Here is a 19,632-nt window from a genome sequence, read left to right on the forward strand (position 1 = left end):
CGCTCTTCATTACATGCTGGCAGCTTGGCTGCGATTGGCTGGAGACGATATGAGTCAGCAGTCGAAGGTGAAAGGTAAGATGCAGCACGGCTGCTTGCAAATACCACTCACTGCAGGTGCATCTATGTGTGTTTTAATCATTGTGTAAATGTTGACAAAAATTTGTTTGAACTTGCTCTAAATTAATTAATTTTGTTCCTGTGCGGTGAACAGGAAGAAGCTTTTTTTTTCTTTTTTTTTTTATGGACTTAATATGTTGCCACCATAATTCTACCTCATGTTTTAGGATCCATCTCTGAAGGAATTCAAGGCCACATTCCAACAGGTGGATTTTAGGGTGATTTGCCATTCAGCATTCATACAGACACAAGGGACTCGAACCGTGTCTGATGTGTGGCTGCTGTGTTAGCCTTTGACCCCAGACTGTCTGGAGGGCCACAGTCACAGAGAGTCAAGGTCAAGGGGAAGAGGGGGATGGGAGGGTGGGTGTAGGCAGCATCTGACGGGTGGAAAGGCCCCCCTGTCTGGGAGTGCAGGACCCAGACAGTCCCAGACGTCTATCTAAGCAGACACAGTGTAGTGAGTGAACCCCTTTAGATCCCCATGTCCTGCTCTGTCTGTTCCCACTCACCTCTGTTGCCCTGGAAGGAGAACGGGGACCTCTGATGCCTAGAGACCAACAGGGTGATGGTTCACCCGCTGGAGGAGTGTTTGTGAGAGGCACAGATCTTAATATCACTAATCCTTCAGACGCAGATAGACACACCTCAACGTTTTTAATTCTCGTTTTAATTTACAATTTTACAAATCTGTCTCACTTTCATAAAAGCTCTAATCTTTACCTCAAAAGACCAAATCACCTCCTTTTTGCTTAAACCAGAAAAAAAACCCTAATGTTTCTCCATTACTTGTTTCTCCATTCATGCTGTCATTCTAAAGTGTTTTGTACTGTTGCAATTTCATGACATTCATAACACTGTACATAATCCCAAATAAACCATTATTTTTGTTTTTTTTATCCAGTTGAATTCATCTGTTTGTTTAAAATTATTTAATTTTTATGGCACTTTCTTACAAGAAAGATCCACCACATATAATTGTTTACAAGTGTTAAAGGCACAGATACATAAAATGATCCCCTTTCATAAAAGAAAATATTTGAGGAAAAAAAAAGAAAACTAATTACAAATATGTGTAGCAGAAATTTGTTTCTAATAACATCTTGATCTCCCAGATTTTTCCTGTGACTCTTTGACCCTTGGGCAATCAGTTTTTTTGCATCTTCACAATTAGCACCTGTGTTTTTAATGCACTGATGTACGCCAGCTATATGTTCAAAAACCTGATCAGAAATACTTAAAATTATATCAATACTTTTCCTCCCTTTAAAAAAATTCAGATTCTTTATATTTTTTATTACAGAGGTTTATTTGTTGGGGACGAGATACCGCAATGTAAAGTCTGGTGTCAGAGTGTGCAGAGCAGAGGAGCAGAGGTTTCCAGTTTCCACATAATGGATGTTTAACTGGATAGTAATTAGCTTTCACAGCTGTATTGTGACTCTATAAAACAGAACATTTAATTTGCAGGGGGGTTTTTGGTGACTTCAGGCACATTTTCTGAAAATGTACCAGGTGCACTGTGGACAGGAGGGCAGCTTTAAGCAAGAGTTCAAAAAAAATATTTTTTTTTTCCTTGCATTTATTTTACTTCACTAACATGTCACATGCATTTTACAGGGTTTATTGGATTATTATAGAGTGAATGAACATGTAGGCGCAGAAGCAGCTCCCTCTTCAGGTATGCAACGGTGACACTTTTACAGTGGCTGATGTGTTCTCCCTGCCAGCGTAACCTGCCACAGACACAGGCTTCTCCAGACACACAACCACACATTCATGGTCACAGCTATAAGGCCCCTTCCAGACCTCCCTGGTGATCTGCAGTGGAGCGTGTAGCCACCTGTCAATCACCAGATCTCAGCCGCCTTAAGAGAGACATTTCGTCTGGGACAACGGCAGCCCGTCCCTCCCCATACATTCGGCCTCCCCTGGCAACCCTTGCCGGATGACTGAGAGGCTTTGTCCCCTCACAACAGGAGTTCACCATTGAACCCAGGAGCCCGTAGCAACCAGAATTAGAGGGTGCCAGAAAGAGGTCTTTGCTGTGAGGTGGGGGGGTGAAAGCTCTGTTCTTGTACCCACGTCTGGGATTCATATCACGGGCCTGAATGGTGTCCCCTCCTCCTTTTAAATGCTGGTGTAACGGAGCGTATGAAGGGGCTAGCGGTGAGCGGATAGGATCATGGTTAATCTGCTGTTCCTCTCCACTGTGGTCCGATAGGGACACTTAAGCAGCCTCTGTGGCGTGGGGAGGCCTGAAGAAATCTACAGCGGGCAAAACTGGGAGGTTCAGCAGTGGGCTGCAAACACTAATGAGCATAGGTCAAAGACAATCATTTACTATGATTTAAGTCAGCAACAATATAAGAAAACTCAACAACAAGTAGGCTTAATGGCCAGTGTTCTAGCCTGTGTAAAACCACAGTATTATCAGGAAAATGTTTGCTACTTAAGGAACTGATGAAAAATTTAGGAACTGGTCCTGTTTCAGGAAAAAAAGCCCCTGTAACACATATGTTGTGATATGATAACAATAGTTTGTTTATACTGATATATTTGCGTGAGCAACATTTTGCTTGTGCAGTTGGTAAAAGTGAAGCACTTCATATTGAAGTCCTGCTCCCCAAATACAATTGTGGCCAAATCTGTTCTCATAAGGGCCACGTTTAGACTTGACTAAAGATGTGGACTTAAAATGAGTGTGGCAGCATCACCTCCACCTTACCTCACACAACACGTTCCACTGAAATAACTGAGTCATAATTTCCAAAAGCAGGCAAGATTATGTCTGCTATCTGGGCATGGTCACCCCATCTAAGGTATAGTCTATTCAGGGCCATTTACATAAATAATGATGTCAATTCAACAGTGTGAAAATACTTGATTCCAGATAATGTATTGCATTTTAATGTTATGTATATTTACAGTAGTATAATCATAAACTTATATTTTGGTCATTGCTTTGTTATTAGTGACATGCAGGATTACAGTGCTGCTGCTCACAGCTTTTTAACAGTTTATATATGGCCCACAACACTGTTTTACGCTTCATGAAGTGAACTTTTTTGTAAGAAAAATGACAAACTCATATTGGAACATAGCATTCTCTCTAAAATGTAATGGAATAAAAAGTAGCTTAAAAACATATCAAAGGCAAACACAGGACAGGAATGATGGTGGGAAATATAGGACTCAATTAGTCCCAGGATTAGGCATCACAAAGACAGTCCGGATCCTAATGGTCAGGAAAGTTTTGAAACTCCTGCTGTGAGATCACCTTTAGGGGACACTGAAACTGCAAACAGAATGTGAGCAGATTAGGCACAGAGAGAAAGGACTAAGGGCTTGAATAGTTTATGAACAGTTTTATGGACTCGTGGTTGCTTTCAAAAGGGCTTTTACAGCTCTCTATATAAGAGAGCGAACATAGATTGCTGAAAACCACCATAACCACTGTAGGTGCTTGTAACCGTAAAGGAAATTCAGTGCGGTTTACTACAGTGTGAGTGGCATAAATCTAAAACAATCCCATGAATACACAAAGACAAAAATCACCATATTGTGCTGTTTTTTTTGACGCTGTGTAAAATGTAAATAAAAACAGAATTCAATGATTTATAACTTTTATAAGGCCATATGTTATTCACTGTAGAACATAGAAAACATATCAAATGTCTAAACTGAGAAAATGCACCTTTTTAAGAAAAATATTAGCTCATTTTGAATTCAGTTGCAGCAACACATCACCAAAAGGTTAGCAATGAGTTTCTCAGAAGCAAAGATGAACCGAGGTTCCCCATTCTGTAAAACCAAAAACAATTACTACAAATTATGGAACAATTTCAGAATAACATTCCTCAGTGTAAAATTGCAGAGACTTTGAATGTCTTATCATCTACAGTACATAATGCCATCATCAACAGGTTCAGAGAATGTGGAGAAATCACTGTGTGCAAGAGACAAGGACAATAATCATTATTGGATGCCAGTGATCATCGGGCCCTTAGGCAGCACTGCATTAAAAACAGGCACAATTCTGACATGGAAATCAATACATGGGCTCACTGTCTGTTGACACAGTTCATTGTGCCATCCATTAATGCAGGTTAAAGCTCTTTCATGAAAAAAAAGAAGCCATGTGCATCCATGATCCAGAAACACTGGTATCTTCTCAGGGCCAAAGTTCATTTAACACAGACTGAGGCAAAGCAGAAAACTCTTCTGTGGTCAGACAAATCGAAATTCAAAAGCCTGTGTCTCTGATGGTATGGGGGGTGCATTAGTGAATTTGGATTTGGCGAATTGCACATCTGGAAAGGCATAAATACATTTTAGAGAAACACATGCTCCCTTACAAACCATGTCTTTTTTAGTGAAGGCCATGCATATTTCAGCAAGACAATGCTAAACTGTACATTGCATCTATTGCAACAGCACGGCTTCATAGTAGAAGAGTCCAGGTGCTGAACTGGCCTGCTTGCAGTCCAGAGCTTTCAGCAACTGAAAACATTTGACACAGTAAAAACAACAAAGAGGACCCAAGACTGTTGAGCCAGATATTTATAGAGGGGATGCTATGCAGCGGTAAATATGGCCCTGTCCCAGTGTTTTGAGATGTGTTGCTGCCATCTATATCAAAATGAGCTCATATTTTTCTTAAAATGGTACATTTTCTCAGCTTAAACATTGGATATGTTTTCCATTTTCTATTATGAATAAAAAAAAAATATGGGTGAGTGAGATTTGCAAATCATTGCATTCTGCTTTTATTTACATTTTTGCACAGCATCCCAACTTTTCTTGGAATTGATGTTGTAAAACAAAAAGCTAAGTGGCCAGAATCAGGTGCACCAACACGACCTCCCACGTTGTATTTTAACAGTGTAGTGTTCTGTACATTTTAGAAGATTACAAACTAATCTGGACCTACAAACAACATCACTGGCATGCAGAGAATACACGCTTTTCCCAGTATGTTCTTTATCATTAATGAGCGTCTCCATGGCCCCCTGTATGGGAGTATGTTTTGTGCTGCTCCATTCTAAGCTCCTTCTGTTCCCACCCTCTCCTTCCCTCCACCTGTCAATCAGAGATCATGATTGAGCCCGGATGGCAGGCAGTGGGTCATCAGCAATGTAAGTGAGGCCTCATTCTCTGTCCATGCCTCCGTCTTTCATGCCCCCTTAAGGTTTTCCCATCTCACCTTCTCACTTTCCGCTCTGGAATTAATGTGCAACCAGCATCCGTTCAAAGAACCTTCTTTAAACGTTCAGTTTGGGAAGCCCCTAAGGCCTGGCTGCCTTAACCTTAGAGGGGAAGGCCTGGCATCATTTTAAAATAAGCCTGATTTAGTTTTAACGGGCCTCTGCATTTGCCCTTTAAGTAGCTGATGAATAAACATGAGGAGAGTTGGGGCGGGAACTGCATGGGGGTAGCATGAAAAGAGCTCCAGTTTGTGTGTATGTGTGTGCACATATGTGCGTGTATGTATTATGGGGGGGGGTATCGGGGGCAATGGGAGAGCCTCTCTTCTCAGCAGGGCCGCATCTCGTTTAATTGGAGCACTTGTGGCACCATTACCTCCTTTACTCAAACACGTTACTGATGACAAAAGAAAACAGCACTAAGCCTGCTTTTGTTAGCAAAGAGACTGGATGAGGAGATGGATTCCTTGCTGCTACTCATGTGTGGGAATCATCCACACTCCCGCCATGAGCTGGTGCTGCTGCCGCTGCCTCCTTCACCCAGTGATGTAAATCCAGCCTTCATCAGAAAATGAAGGCCAGAGGATACACAAATTAATGCTATATTTAGTGATTGTAGAGAGACGAGACATCATGGAACATTTGTTGGATATTGTGGAACTTGTGGATGTCTTCCCATCCATGTGGGGAAGGAAAAAAAAAAAAACAATAAAATACAATGCATGAATGACTTTTTAGAAATGCTCCTAATCAATTTAAAATGATTAACTCCAGCATATGTTTTCAACCCTGTCAGGGACCCTTGTCCTTTTGCTGACCTTTTGTGACACAAGGTCAAGATCATAAGGCTGACCTTTAGTTTGTTTTGGTCACCACAGTGTCCCGGGAGAGCAATAAGAGCGTGACCTTTACCCTCAGTTGTATCCCACTTAAGGAGAGCTGTTGAAAGAATGATGGCGATACATTCCCTCTTAGACTTATTTGTATTTTTATTCCACTATTTTATTACAAATTTCACCCAAAAGTGGCTAAATGTATTCAATTACTAAATATATACAAACTTAATTATCCACACATAGATCAAGCTGACACAGGATACTAATTGCAACAGCACGTTAATAACTTAATTTCAAAAATTACACATTTTCACATCAGTATGGCAAATATTCTACTGTATATAATGTCTACGCATACAAATATCAGCTTTTGATAAAAATCAATTTTCAGATCAATAATATCAAAAGATCTGGTAACATTACTTCAGCAGCCCTGTTTTAGCATTAGCAAATTGTTGATGACAAATTGCAATCATTACAAGTAGAAAAAGTGTTGACTAAGATGTCCTAATATATGAAATCTATTTTATGTCACAGCATAACCTAGATCAAAACAAATATCACAACTCCTGTTTTTCTCTAATCTATAAATCAGTCACAAGATAAATGGCTCTCAATGTAAAAATTCTCCTAAAAGTTGTGTATTCTTTTCAGATTTTGCCTGCAGTGGATTACGTCACACAGACCAAAATAATTTAGATCAGGAGAAGCTGTGAAAGCTTCAGTAGAAGACTACAAATCTCAGCAGGGTTCAAAGCATAATACAAAACTTGGTTTAAAATATTTTTCTTTCTCTTTAACAGTTTAGGTTAGTTTTAAATGAAGGTATTAGTGCATGTAAAATAAGAATTATCATAAGTAAATTTACCTGTTTCAAGTTTGAAATGAGACAAATCAATTTAATACCCACCACTGAATACAATATTTGACTCACTGTCCAATAATTTAAACTGAATAGAACATGTTTGCATAGCAGAAAATATTTTACTTCTTTGCTAGTTTTTTTTTAATTAAAACAAAACCAAGATTTTAATATACAGTTCAATCGTAACATGTTAACAGACATATCACTGTATGAAAAATAGTTGGTTCTGACTAGTGATCATTAAATTGTATCAGATGAACGTAAAGAAACAAATGGGCCATGTTTGATAAATATCCACTAAGATCGAGACCTGGAGTCCGCATCCACGGTAAAATGTGACTCTGCCCTGAAAAAGAAATTACACAATGTGTGAAAAACAAGGCTATTTCTAAGAACTTGTAGCTCATAATATATATGCATGTTTTTAAAAATGGTGCAGATTCTTGAATTAAAAAAAAAAAAAAAAATCTAAATTTGATCTGTAGATATTCATGTGTTTATTATGTAATGATTATTGGGTTGATTCCACAAAAATGTATTACTAGTATCGTTTTTATTTCCACTGTAAATATGATGGTGGTTGCATAACTGCAAGGTCACATTGAAGAGTTAAACATGTGAAAGGTCTTCCCCTGGAAAACTCTGTATCAACAAACAGAATAAATTCATGTTGAAGCACATGATCTGTATTACCACCTTGTAATCAAGCCCACACCTAGGAGTGGTAGGAGAGGCCTCTGTGTCTCTGAGGCGTTATTCTACCCACCACCTCACCTCCCGATTGCACTGTATTCAAAATATATTTCTCAGACAATGGCTGGAGTTGCACTGAGCTACATCAACATCCCCAAAATTGTGCTGTGCTGCCACCAAGAGGACACTGAATGCAACACATTGTTCAGTAACAAAAGGCAATGACTGCATCTTTTCTTTGATATGAAAACAGCAAATCTCCATGACAGATAAAAGAGAGAGACACACTTACATATCTTTGTTCTGCATGTGGTTGTTGTACTGCAGGATTGGTGGGATGCTCTCCTCATCCTCTGGCACCTGCAGACCATTAGAATTAAAATATTGTGATCTCAGGGAGAAAACAAGCATTAAAACAACCATCATCAAAATATCTGATTTTATGGTTGCTTGTTTAATGTCAGGAAATGGAAAATTTGCTAATATTTCTGCAAATAGCATGAAACCAAGACTGTAAATTAAAATCCGTTTTTAAATTTATATACACATTGGATCAAAATGTGCTTTAGCAATAGGTTTCAGCTTGACCATTTCACGAAATGCATCATGACTTGTGAAATATCTTAAAAACACCACTCAGACATATCAATAAAACATGTTTGGCTTTTTTCTGTGCATCATAATATTGGAGCTCTTTACATCGTCATAGATGTAAGGATCTGTCTCTCACCTCCCAGTAGACCTCATCATCAAAACAGTTGTCATCTGCAGGATCTCCCCAGATAGGTAGCCTTAAGATAGCACCTAATAAGAAGAATAAAACAAAAATAATCATCACTGTCTGATATACAGTTTTTAACATATGCATATATATTCTATCAAACTGATGGCTAGCGGTGGTGTTCCTACCAACAAAGATGCCTCCACCTATGCCAAAGCATATTGCCACGCACATCCCTGCCGCCTGGTGACCACCCTGAATTGTGGGTACCATGTGTTCGAACTCATTCTTGAAGTCAAAGGTTTCAACCAGCCTTTAACACAAAAAGTCATAAAGTCACTCAGTGACAAGAATACAGGTGAACAAGGTGATAACAATACAGGTGAAAAAAGGTGAACACAGCCATTATGTCTGACTCCTGGTTTCCTGTTTGTGAGCATGGAAAAGCTCACCCTTCATGGCCATAAACATCCACAGTTGCACCTGCGGCACTAATGGCCCCCACAATGCCACCTATAACTCCTGGCATGGCATGAAGGTTGTGGATTCCACATGTGTCCTGGATCTTCAGGCGCTTCTCCAAGAATGGCTAAAAGAAATGTGGGATTTTACTATACAAACATACCACCCAAGTTTGCCATCGGATATAAAGACAGTGAAAACAGTAGAATGGCCTGGTCATTGGCCTTTGACACAGAGTTTAGAGTTTGTTGGACTGAATTCATATTTATTATTTGCCAATTCATTCCAGTTGAATATTATTAGATTTTCTTTTTAGCTTTTAGTTCTTATATTCAGTTTAGGGTTTGTGTGTGTTTTAAATATAGTTGCCTGTGTTTTTTTCCAAGCTTTTACCCTGTCTGTAAATTTTGAGTGTGTTTATTCTGTAACTTCATTCTGATAGCTAGTTGTCTTTAGTATCTTATATCTAGTTTGAATTCACTTATCTTGTTGCCTTGATTGTTTTTAGCTGCATCATTCTACCCAAGTGTTTCCAGTTAACCCAATTACCCCTTAATGTGTCTGTGTGTGTAAATTGCTTCAATTTTCCCTTTTCTTTTGTTGAGTTTGTTCCCTGCCCCTGCTCCAGTGTGGTTTCCTCCTCGTGGCCTCCCTGCCTAGTTTCCTGATGCTTGGGATCAACATTTTGGACTTTTTGTTTTCTTTGGTCTTTATATCAACTTCAATAAAAGGTTTGTTTTGTGTTACTCCTGCTGCTTCCTGGAGTCCAATTCAATTTTATTTATATAGCGCCAAATCACAACAAACAGTCGCCTCAAGGCCCTTTGTATTGTATGGTAGAAGACCCTACAATAATTACACAGACAACACAACAGTCAAAATGATGCCCTATGAGGAAACATTTGGCAACAGTGGGAAGGAAAGAGTCCTTTTAACAGGAAGAAACCTCCATCAGAACCAGGCTCAGGGAGGGGCAGTCATCTGGTGCAACTGGTGGGGGCTGAGGGGAGAGACAGGAAAACTCTTATCATGGAAACCCCCTAGCAGCCTAGGCCTATTGCAGCACAACTAAGGGGTTGTTGAGGGCCACCTGATCCAGCCCTAGCTTTATCATAAAGGAAAGTTTAAAGCCTTATCTTAAAAACAGAGAGGGTGTTTGTCTCCTGAATCCAACATTTGGATCTTGAATGCAAATAAAAATGACAGATATAAGGACTTACTGGGGTTAGGTTAATTGGCTAATCTAAATTGCCCATAGGTGTGAATGAGAGCATGAATGTGAGTGTGAAAGGTTGTCTGTCCCTCTGTGTTGGCCCTGCAACAGGCTGGCGACCTGTTCAGGGTGTACCCTGCCTCTCGCCCTATGACAGCTGGGATAGGCTCCAGCCCCCCCGCGACCCTTAACAGGATGTGCGGAAGTGAATGGATGGATGGATGGATAAGGAGTGGTCAACTTAGGGGAAAGAATTTAAAATCTATGAAAGACAAAGTTTAAGCAAAAAAAAAAAAATTGGTGTGAACACAATGTAGCAAATAACTTAAACTCTTAATGCATAGAAAACACTGAAAAAAGAAATTTCATACCGTGATATAGATATATCCAAGTGTTGAGAGGACGCCACAGCAGAAACCTACAATAAGAGAGCCATAGGGCATCAGCATGAACTCTGCTGCTGTTCCTACTGCAACACCTCCAGCAAGAGTAGAGTTCTGGATGTGAACCTGTGAAACAGGTCCAGAAAAATGTTAAAAAAATAAAGGGGAGTCATCTGAAGGGTGCAATTACTGAATGTGTACACAGGGTTGTATATAACTTAAATTTCTTTTTTTTCACATGGTCCAGCTTTACAAATGCAGTATGCATCTTCTATTATAACCATGTGCATACCAGGTTAAATCAGAGTGTTTGACTGCAACTTGTTACCATGTCTAGTTTTCCATGCTTCTGAAAGAAGCTGGATATGGCCACAGTGGTGAGCACAGTTGAGGCCAGAGCCAGGTAAGTGTTGATGGCAGCTCTGTGTTGCCCATCCCCATGATAAGAGATAGCTGAGTTGAAGCTAGGCCAGAACATCCACAGGAAGAGGGTGCCTGTGAAACAGTGGTACAAGTCAACAATAATGTGGAATGTTGTGAGATTAAATGAAAACTTATCAAAAGCATCTCCAGGAATGACACTGTGCAGCTGCATACTGAATCAGGCTTACCAATCATTGCAAAGACATCCGAGTGGTAGACTGAGCCCTGCAGACGACTGCTCTGATCCAGGTTCGGCCGGTATAGCATCCATGATATGGCAAGACCATAATAACCTCCAAATGTGTGGATCACCATAGAGCCTCCAGCATCTCTTGCCTTAAGTAATGAAATAATAGCATTAGGCAGCAGCTATATTAGCTTGACAGTGCCATACTAAGGAGACTATGATCAAGGTGTCATTTAGCAGTAGCAAGGTAGCATTAATTAAAAAATATAAGAAAAACAATGTATTAAAAAATAAGCTATTTTTCCAACAGGAAATTATTAATATAAATAGTACATCACACTTTAATATTTTTTGTGATGTATAATAGCTATAACTTACATGTATGAGAGTAAGGATAATATATTCCTCCACAGCAAACAATGTGATCCCAAACAAAGTCAGAACCATCAGCTGGACTGGACTGACTTTTCCAAGCAGCGCCCCGTAGGCAATTAAGCAGCTGGCCACACAGAAATCAGCATTGATCAGGCTGAGGAGCGAAACATGGCCAAAATGGACAAGCAAGGAAATATGAGATCATTAATGCTCTGTACTGGTTATAAACAAGACTTTTTTTTTTTTTTTTTAGCTAACACTGCACATATTCAGAAATTAATGAACCAAACCAATGCTGTATTTTGTACACTGAACATACTTCTAGATGGGTGACAAATGAAAACAACTTAAAATGTTTAAGGGGCAACTATAAGCTGAAAGGACAGGGTCAAGGTTTCAGGTCTTTCCTTTAATTTGTTACCCTTATGTGGCTCACCCTCTCTTTCTCTCTCTCATTTACACAAACACACCTATCATATCTTTGACAGCATCATCATTTCTCATTATCCCCAGTGTTTGTTTACCTTCTCACTGCAAAAATTAACTCTAGCTTGGCTGAAAAAGGTCTTTGTGGGAATTTGTCAGACTGGTTTCTCCATCTCAATTTTTATCTCTGCTAAGGATACAGGTAGAAATTTATCCCCAGAGGATTGATTGCATTTGAACCAAATGACAAGAACTCATTAACACAAATCAAAGTAAATTATTTTTCATAAGTCTGACCTTTCATGTAATGTCACTAAGCCATAAATTTCAGATTTTTTTTCTGAAGTGATCCTTTAAAGTCATAACCAATAAAACTAAACTTTTACTTTTCAACTCCAATTTTGATCTTCCCATCAGTGTAGTCCAGTGAGTGGAACCAGCCCTGCATAAGGAGTGCCCACTGGAGACCAAAGGAAGCGATGAGGAAGTTGAAACCTACTCCCCCGAAGCTGTATCGCTTGAGAAATGTCATGAGGAAGCCAAATCCAACAAAGATCATCACATGGACATCTTGGAAACCTAGTAGAAAAGCATCATTAGAAGGGCAATAGGGACTGGAATTAGAGAACGGGAAGGGAGGGAAGTGGGGACAGCTTGGTGGTTCAGTGGTCATAATGTTTTTGCTTTCCAATTTGCATTGTGGATGCTCTCTTACAGTACACAAATATATAGCTGAGATATCTTGTTTCCACCAAACTGGAAACAAGATATCAAATCAAAGAAACAGAAAATAATACAGATTTAAACAATTTGGGTATTTCAGGTATATTTCCTCTCTTTGTCTCTCTGAATGATGTGATCTTTAAACGTGACTGGAGGAGAAACTATATACAGGTAGTTTACTTTTGTCATCAGGAGCCATGAGGGGTACAATGTGAAGATGATCCAAGGACATTGTGTGTATTTACTGTTACTGATTACATGATGGTATGTAAATGATGATGCAGAGTTGAAACTAGATAGCTATGCAGGTACTAACCCCTAAGGTTTGCAGGAGCAAAAATTTCTCTGAAATGAATATGGGCAGACCAGGAAAAAGCTGAGAATGGTGAGATGGCACTTTTGATGAATCTGAAGGGTATGCAGTACAAGCGTAAATAACGTCTACTCAAAATCAGTTATTTAAAGTTGATCTAGCTACAGGTTATGTATGCATCTGCAAAAGCAAGCCAAAAGGAGTTATAGTTTAAATCATTTTAATCAGAAATTACTCCATTAAAATTAAGCCACTCAGTCTGCCAGAGAAGGATGTTCAAAACAATTCAGACTAAATATATAAAAATTTGAAAATTAATTTTAGGTTCTTCATGAGACAGTCGCTATCTGACATGTCTTAAGAGCTTGAAAAATTGACTAGCTCTTATATACCACATTTCTACTCTAAGAACTCAAAGCACTTTATACAACACATTTGTATTCAACCATACATTCATGCAAGCACTTTTTTCCTGCATCCAAGTGCTTTCTATTTAAAGGTATTTCTGTTTAATGATACTTTGGCACACTGACTGGAGTAGCCAGGAATCAAACCACCAGCCCTACGATTAGTAGATGACCTGCTCTAGCTCCTGAGCCACAGCCAGAAGGCTGCAGGCCTGGTGTAAGTGGGGGTTGAGGTGCCAGGGAAAGGAAAGGGATCTCAAGACTGCATTGTTAATTGCTGACACCTGGTGTCCTACACAACCACCTGTGATCACTGATGGTCATTAACAGTGGACATAGATGGCCTCTTTTACTCCTCTTTCAAGCTCTTAAAACTACCATGACCTGGATAACGGAGAACCTACACAAACATATCTGACATGACCAGCAATATATTGATACCAGCATCAACTAGTGTATTATTTACGGCATAACACTGCAAATGTTTGACACGTTTCAGAGGACAATAGGTTCCGACTACACTGTGAAACAACGAGCTGCAGCAAAGGTTTCACCATAGCACACACACATACATGACAATAAAGATGAGGTCTCAAGCTCTGTTATTGGTCTCAAACACTACACAGAGTCAGGAAAACCATTCATCATCTAACACCATTTCTCAGAGGGTTGAACGATAGCCTGATACTGTGGGCTGCTTTGTAGTGTTCCCACACCCATACATATTACTTACATGTTAAATGATCCTTAAAAATCCCAGAATCCAAACAAACAGTATGACAAAAATTAGACAGGCTTTAGTCAGAAAAGATGCAAGCACGGACACTCGGCTGTATTTAAATTGGAACAAGCCTCAGGGGAGTAAAAACCCGAGGGAAATAGCCACCTGCAGGAGTCAGATCTTCGTCAGCAATGTGAGGGTAATTTGTAAGGTCAACACAATCTGAGGACTACCATGAAATTGGCAACTCAAGCAGAAGCTTTTTACTGCGCTGGGAAAAGACAGTTTGCTGGCAGATATAAAATTCTAAAACAAATATTTACACACATTTGCACACAAATATGGATAATAAAGAGAAGAAAAATAGAAATAATAAAGTCACTTACTTGGATACCTGAAGTAGAAGTCATTCTCAATGTCAGTTAAATTGTGGGTTTTTTTGTACTCTGCCCAGTGTGGATCCGCCTCAGGATTGTAACGAATAAAAACCCCAAACAAGATGATCATGGATGTTTGCCACACAATGCAAACGGCTGGAAGACTCAAACGAATATTCGTATTTTTTTCACGATCACACATGTCCCTAAAGCTTTGAGCAGCTCCCATTGTTTTTGATTGCTTTAAACTGATTTTTTTTAAAAATCTATTAAAATAACTGTAATATATCAGAATGTCTCAATATCTGAATTAGTCAGCTGAGCTGCCTTCTGCAAAAATGACACACTTTTTAAAGGCCTGGGCATCTTAGATTCAAGGTGGGACTCTGAGGACACACCCACAGACTCTCCCTACACACTCTTTTCTGCTCAAGACGTCTTTCAGTGATAGACGTTTAAATGTTTGTTTCTAGCATTTTTAAATTATAGTTTTTAATTGTTACAAATCCTGCTGCTCAGAATTTTTGATCAGTGGTTCATATCTTGATCAAACAGGGAAAAAAACATGACCACTAAGACATCTTGTCATAAATTACGTAGGTTATACTTTACTCAACTGCTTAGCTTGTAATATATTAGAGATATTAACTCCTACCTCATTTCTGCAAAACAAAATAAGCTTGTCTCATTAGCAAATTTTAAAGAGAGGCTTTTAAAGCACCTGCAGGGGATCTTTGCATCTCCTTTGCAAAAGCTGTTTCTGTGAACTTTAAATAATATCTATTCAATCTGGGCCTCATCAGAAAGATACATGACAGGTTTGACTCAGTCAGCCATCACCAGGTTCAAGGTTGAAAGTGTCCAGGTTTCTATGTATTTTTTCTCCTCTATACAAACAAATTCTAATAAAAACCAATTTCACTTTCACATTTAAACATTTTATTAAATTTAAGTGCTCAAATACTTCTGAGACCATAAAATTTGGGTAAAACAAAGTATCAGTGAACTGGAACACTTAATTTGCATTAATGAGTCTGTGCAACGTAAAGATAAATACGGGTCATCCAATGATGTCAGAGGACATTCAAAATGAAATTGAACAGATACAATGGGTTTTGACCAAACTGCATCAAGTTGCACCTGTGTGTGGCAGGAAGAGTCGGACCCAAATGCAGGAAGTAAATTCAAAAAGCAGGTTTTACTCAAGAAGGTAGGAACTTGGAATCAGGGAATAAATACAGAACACATGAGGCACACAACTCTGGACAATGAAGAGACAGCTCAACAAAAACATACTGTACACATGGTTATCAGCCTGCTTTCTTATCCTACATCTGAGGAGATATACCACAGTCTGATGCTGTAATCATAGTACAGCCCTGTAGGAAGGCAGGGGGAAAACGGTTGTGCACATATCCAGTTTCAGAAGGACAACAACAAAATCTAATTGTTTCTAACACAATACGTACAACAAAATCCTTTAGGCTCCTTCAGGCTGTATGTTGGCTTTATATATGGGACTGCCATATTCTCTCTATAGTCAAAAATATATTCATGTTACCTTTTGTTGGGTCCACATGGTCCCAGGAGGATATAATGATACACTGCTGAAGCTGGAATGGCCCTATGTCTGGTTTCAACAGAATTTATAGCCCTTCTCAATAATCTGACTGTATTAAAACGCAAAACCCTTTATCACCTTCATGTATTATCAACTTCAATGTATTCCTTAAATGATAACTAGTTCACCGAGCTATACTCACCATTATTACAATTGGCTTTGCTTGGAAAAATGTATCCTACCACCATGCTCCATTGCATTACTTTGTAAATAGAGATTATGTAATGTGCCTTTTTCATAAATCCTCCAAAAACACAATCCTAACATTTAACAAGTAACATTAATAACAGCTCTGTTCCACCACACCCGAGCTTCTCCTGACTCACATCAACACAACTAAGGACTGCAAATCATTAAAACAAACAAACAAACAAACAAAAAAAAACTCTGGTCTTTAGCCCCATTTTTGTAGCATTTGGTGGCAATTTTGCTACAACACATTTATTAATCATTTAAAGAACATTATCACATAATCATAAAACTCAACATATGTAATTTCCTTCATTGTACAAGGAAGACTGACACATATCCAGTGGGGTAGTGCAGTGGTTACAATTAAGATCACAATCCAGTGTGTAGATTTATCAATTTATACCATCATAAATCTAAGACCCCATGAAGAAACAGTGAAGATTCCTGCCCAGCTGTAAGTTAATGACAATGGCTATGTTTTATAAACACATTAAATGTTCAGTAAGCTTCTGTTCCAGCCTGTGAAACTTATCATCAGGCAAAAGATACCTCTGGATTATACTAATGACATCATTCTCTGTGGTGACCTCAAAGTCCCTTTTGTTCTTGAAGGGTAAATGTCCAGCCAGCTCACAAAGTGCAACATTAAAGGCAGATTCCTCTTTGGCACCGAAGCAGGATATTCTGGGCCACACAGCAATGCGAACACCTGTTCTCAGCAAACAATCCTGTTCGCTTTGCATTTGACCACATGGTGGGCTTCCTCTAGTCAAGAACAGGTTGTGAGCAATATTATCGTTCACAAGAAAATCTGTGACTTCACAGATAGCTCCCGCCACTTTCTCCACCTCCTCTGATTCTGCGTAAAACAAAAAGCCTGCAGGGAAGTCCAACATTCGATAAAATCCCTTTTCGGGACACAAAGGTTTAGCTGGCTTAGACTCTATCTTGAGGGCATGGTCTAGATAATATCCATGGAGGTGTAGATGATTGACAGATGCAAATGCTCCGAGACTGTTGAATCCCATGCGAAAAGCAGGGTCGGAGCTCAAGAGCACAGCTTCTATACCAACCTGGATTGCAAACCTTGTCAGGACCTGTGGGAGACAGTGAGAGGGATCTGGAACAAAGAGACAATGTCCGAACTCTAAAGGGCTAACATTGACCAACACAACCATCTTCTGGGGTTGAGGACACTGTGCATTGCTAGTCAGAGCTGTGCCTCCAGTTGTGACTTTCATCATCTCAAATATGATTTCATCTGGATTGATTTTGTTAAAATTAAATTGCTTGGCACTGAATTCCTGCTTAATGCTCACTATCTCCTGAGGCTTTCTTCTCTCTATTCCTCGTTGTATATTCAGCTGAGCCACGTAGCCATGTGGGCCCTGCAGGATTCGTGTTTGTAAATCACCCAGTTGGTAGCGGAAGAGCCTCCTCGCCATCCTGTCTGCCCAGCCAGCTCGGATGGTTGCATCAAACTTTGTTGATAGTGATCTTGTTGCGGAATTGTTTCCACTGTTCCGACATAAATCAGTGACAAAGTCCTGCTGGGTATACACAAACTGCATGGACATGTTGAGATCTGTTGATAAGTGAAACAGCAGAAATTACATTTGACAACAGAGTCATTGAGGTCGGTCATTTAGGTCAGACAAACACCTCTACGCATGTATTATCTCTTATAAATAAAAAAAAATTAAAAAAAAATTTTTTTATTAAAAAATACTCAGTTTTATTCAGTGGCAAGGTTGACAAAATGCAGTCAACAACCAATAGAAATGCTTAAAATTACCCCCCCCCCCAAAAAAAGGAAAAACATTAGCATCTGGAAACTGAAACCTGTGATATCCATAAGCTGACAGATAAATACATTTCTTAAAGGCTTAAGTTATTTTCTGGCAGGCAGCTCTGAAAGAAAACCTCAGCTTTATTATCAGATAGAAACACAAACTTTCTTGATACCAGCAAGTTGCAGTAAAGCCTACATTTTGTTTCACAGTGAAAGCAGTTCCTACTTCATTCAATAACTTGTTTTCCAGGTTTCATGCATGAGGGAATTTAATTTTACAGTGACCTCACCTCTTCATTTGAGACCGTGTCAAAGTCAGAAACCGAGAGCAGATTTAACGCCTGTTCAAAACGACACGGTTAACTCTCATTCACGTTCCCTCAAAATGTTCATATCTGTGCTTCACCTGCAATCACGCACCTAAAACCGGCTAGCTTGGCAAGCTAGCAGCGTGTTCTTCCTCGTCGGCGCTAACTGGTGCATTTCCGGCACATTTTTTCAGAACAAAAGATTTTATTAGCCAGTCAGTTAAAGAAACATCGAGGCTAGAGATTTTAACTACAGCATCATTAACAGTCCTTTATATCAGACATGCTGACAGGGAGCACTCTAACACGAGTGTGTGTATGTAACATTTTAAATGTTTTTTGTTTGTTTGTTTGTTTTTTACGGTTATTTATATTTTTAGACCACTGAAATAGTTAAACATTGTATTACTTTTATTACTTGCATGGCAGACCCCCCTTTTCAAGATGCCTCTCGTTCATTTAATACAGTGGACCACAAACGTTTCTTTTCTGGCTTTCCCCACTTCAGAAGCTGCCTTCTCCTTCTGGCTGCTACCTTTAGGGGTCACCACAGTCGGTCATCTGCCTCCATCTCACTCCATCCCTAGGATCCTCCTTTGTGACACCAACCCTGGGCATGTACTCTTTCACTACATGCATTAATCTTCTCTGCAGTTTTCTTTTGCTGGCAGCTCTATCTTCAACATCCTTTGTCCAGTATAGCCACTATCCCTCCTCTGCACATGCCAAAATCATCTCAGCCTTGCCTCTCTAACTTTGTCTCCAAATAGCTCAACCTGAACTGCACCTCAGATGCACTTATTTCTAATCCTGTCTATCCTGGTCAGTCCCAATGAAACTATTAGCAGACGCTAAAAAAGAAAAATCTTTTCTCCTACACTCAATTCTTATCAGTCAATAACAATGAAAAGGGATCTAATTTGATTTTTAAATTAAAGGAAGTACAGTAGCATCATTAAACTCTTGTTTGCCTGCCCAAAGGTCTGTATTAATATCTGAACATATAAAGTTACTGGACAAACCCACTTATAACAGGAATAGTACATGGACAATATTTAAGTGCTGAGCAGTTTGTCATTTATCCCTAGCTGAGCCATGGAGGCTAAACTAATTCTGAAAGAATGAGCAGCTGGCCAATCCAGCTCCATGCTTATTTTAGTCTCTGAATGCTTTTGGAGATAAAGCAGGCAGTGATTGGCAGAGTTGTGTAGGAGATTTGGGGCTCACAGCACTCAGGACACCATAACCAACTAACTGGTTAACTGAGG

At 39.4% G+C, this 19,632-nt stretch overlaps 2 protein-coding genes across 3 annotated transcripts; both read right to left on the bottom strand.

Annotated features, from left to right (window-relative positions):
- Positions 1-6,326: 6,326 nt before the first annotated feature.
- rhcgb (Rh family, C glycoprotein b) lies at positions 6,327-14,784 on the bottom strand. Its single transcript, XM_030731029.1, has 11 exons — positions 14,461-14,784; positions 12,297-12,489; positions 11,488-11,638; positions 11,111-11,258; positions 10,828-10,994; positions 10,488-10,625; positions 8,894-9,030; positions 8,630-8,754; positions 8,451-8,524; positions 8,013-8,080; positions 6,327-7,373 (listed from the first exon to the last, which is right to left on the bottom strand). Exons 1-11 carry the CDS (start codon positions 14,678-14,680, stop codon positions 7,325-7,327), a joined length of 1,470 nt encoding a protein of 489 aa, XP_030586889.1. The 5' UTR covers positions 14,681-14,784; the 3' UTR covers positions 6,327-7,324.
- Positions 14,785-15,484: 700 nt separating this feature from the next.
- Positions 15,485-18,512, bottom strand: gdpgp1 (GDP-D-glucose phosphorylase 1). 2 transcript variants are annotated; one of them, XM_030731936.1, is made up of 3 exons: positions 18,347-18,512; positions 17,584-17,849; positions 15,485-17,361 (listed from the first exon to the last, which is right to left on the bottom strand). In XM_030731936.1, the coding sequence occupies exons 2-3, from the start codon at positions 17,839-17,841 to the stop codon at positions 16,744-16,746; spliced, it is 876 nt and encodes a 291-aa protein (XP_030587796.1). In that variant the 5' UTR covers positions 17,842-17,849; positions 18,347-18,512; the 3' UTR covers positions 15,485-16,743. The 2 variants fall into 2 exon arrangements, with proteins under 2 accessions (XP_030587796.1, XP_030587795.1); XM_030731935.1 differs by having other exon boundaries at positions 15,485-17,849.
- Between the last annotated feature and the right edge of the window lie 1,120 nt (positions 18,513-19,632).

The sequence above is a fragment of the Archocentrus centrarchus genome, chromosome 6, assembly GCF_007364275.1.
Source record: "Archocentrus centrarchus isolate MPI-CPG fArcCen1 chromosome 6, fArcCen1, whole genome shotgun sequence".
Lineage (NCBI taxonomy): Eukaryota > Metazoa > Chordata > Actinopteri > Cichliformes > Cichlidae > Archocentrus > Archocentrus centrarchus.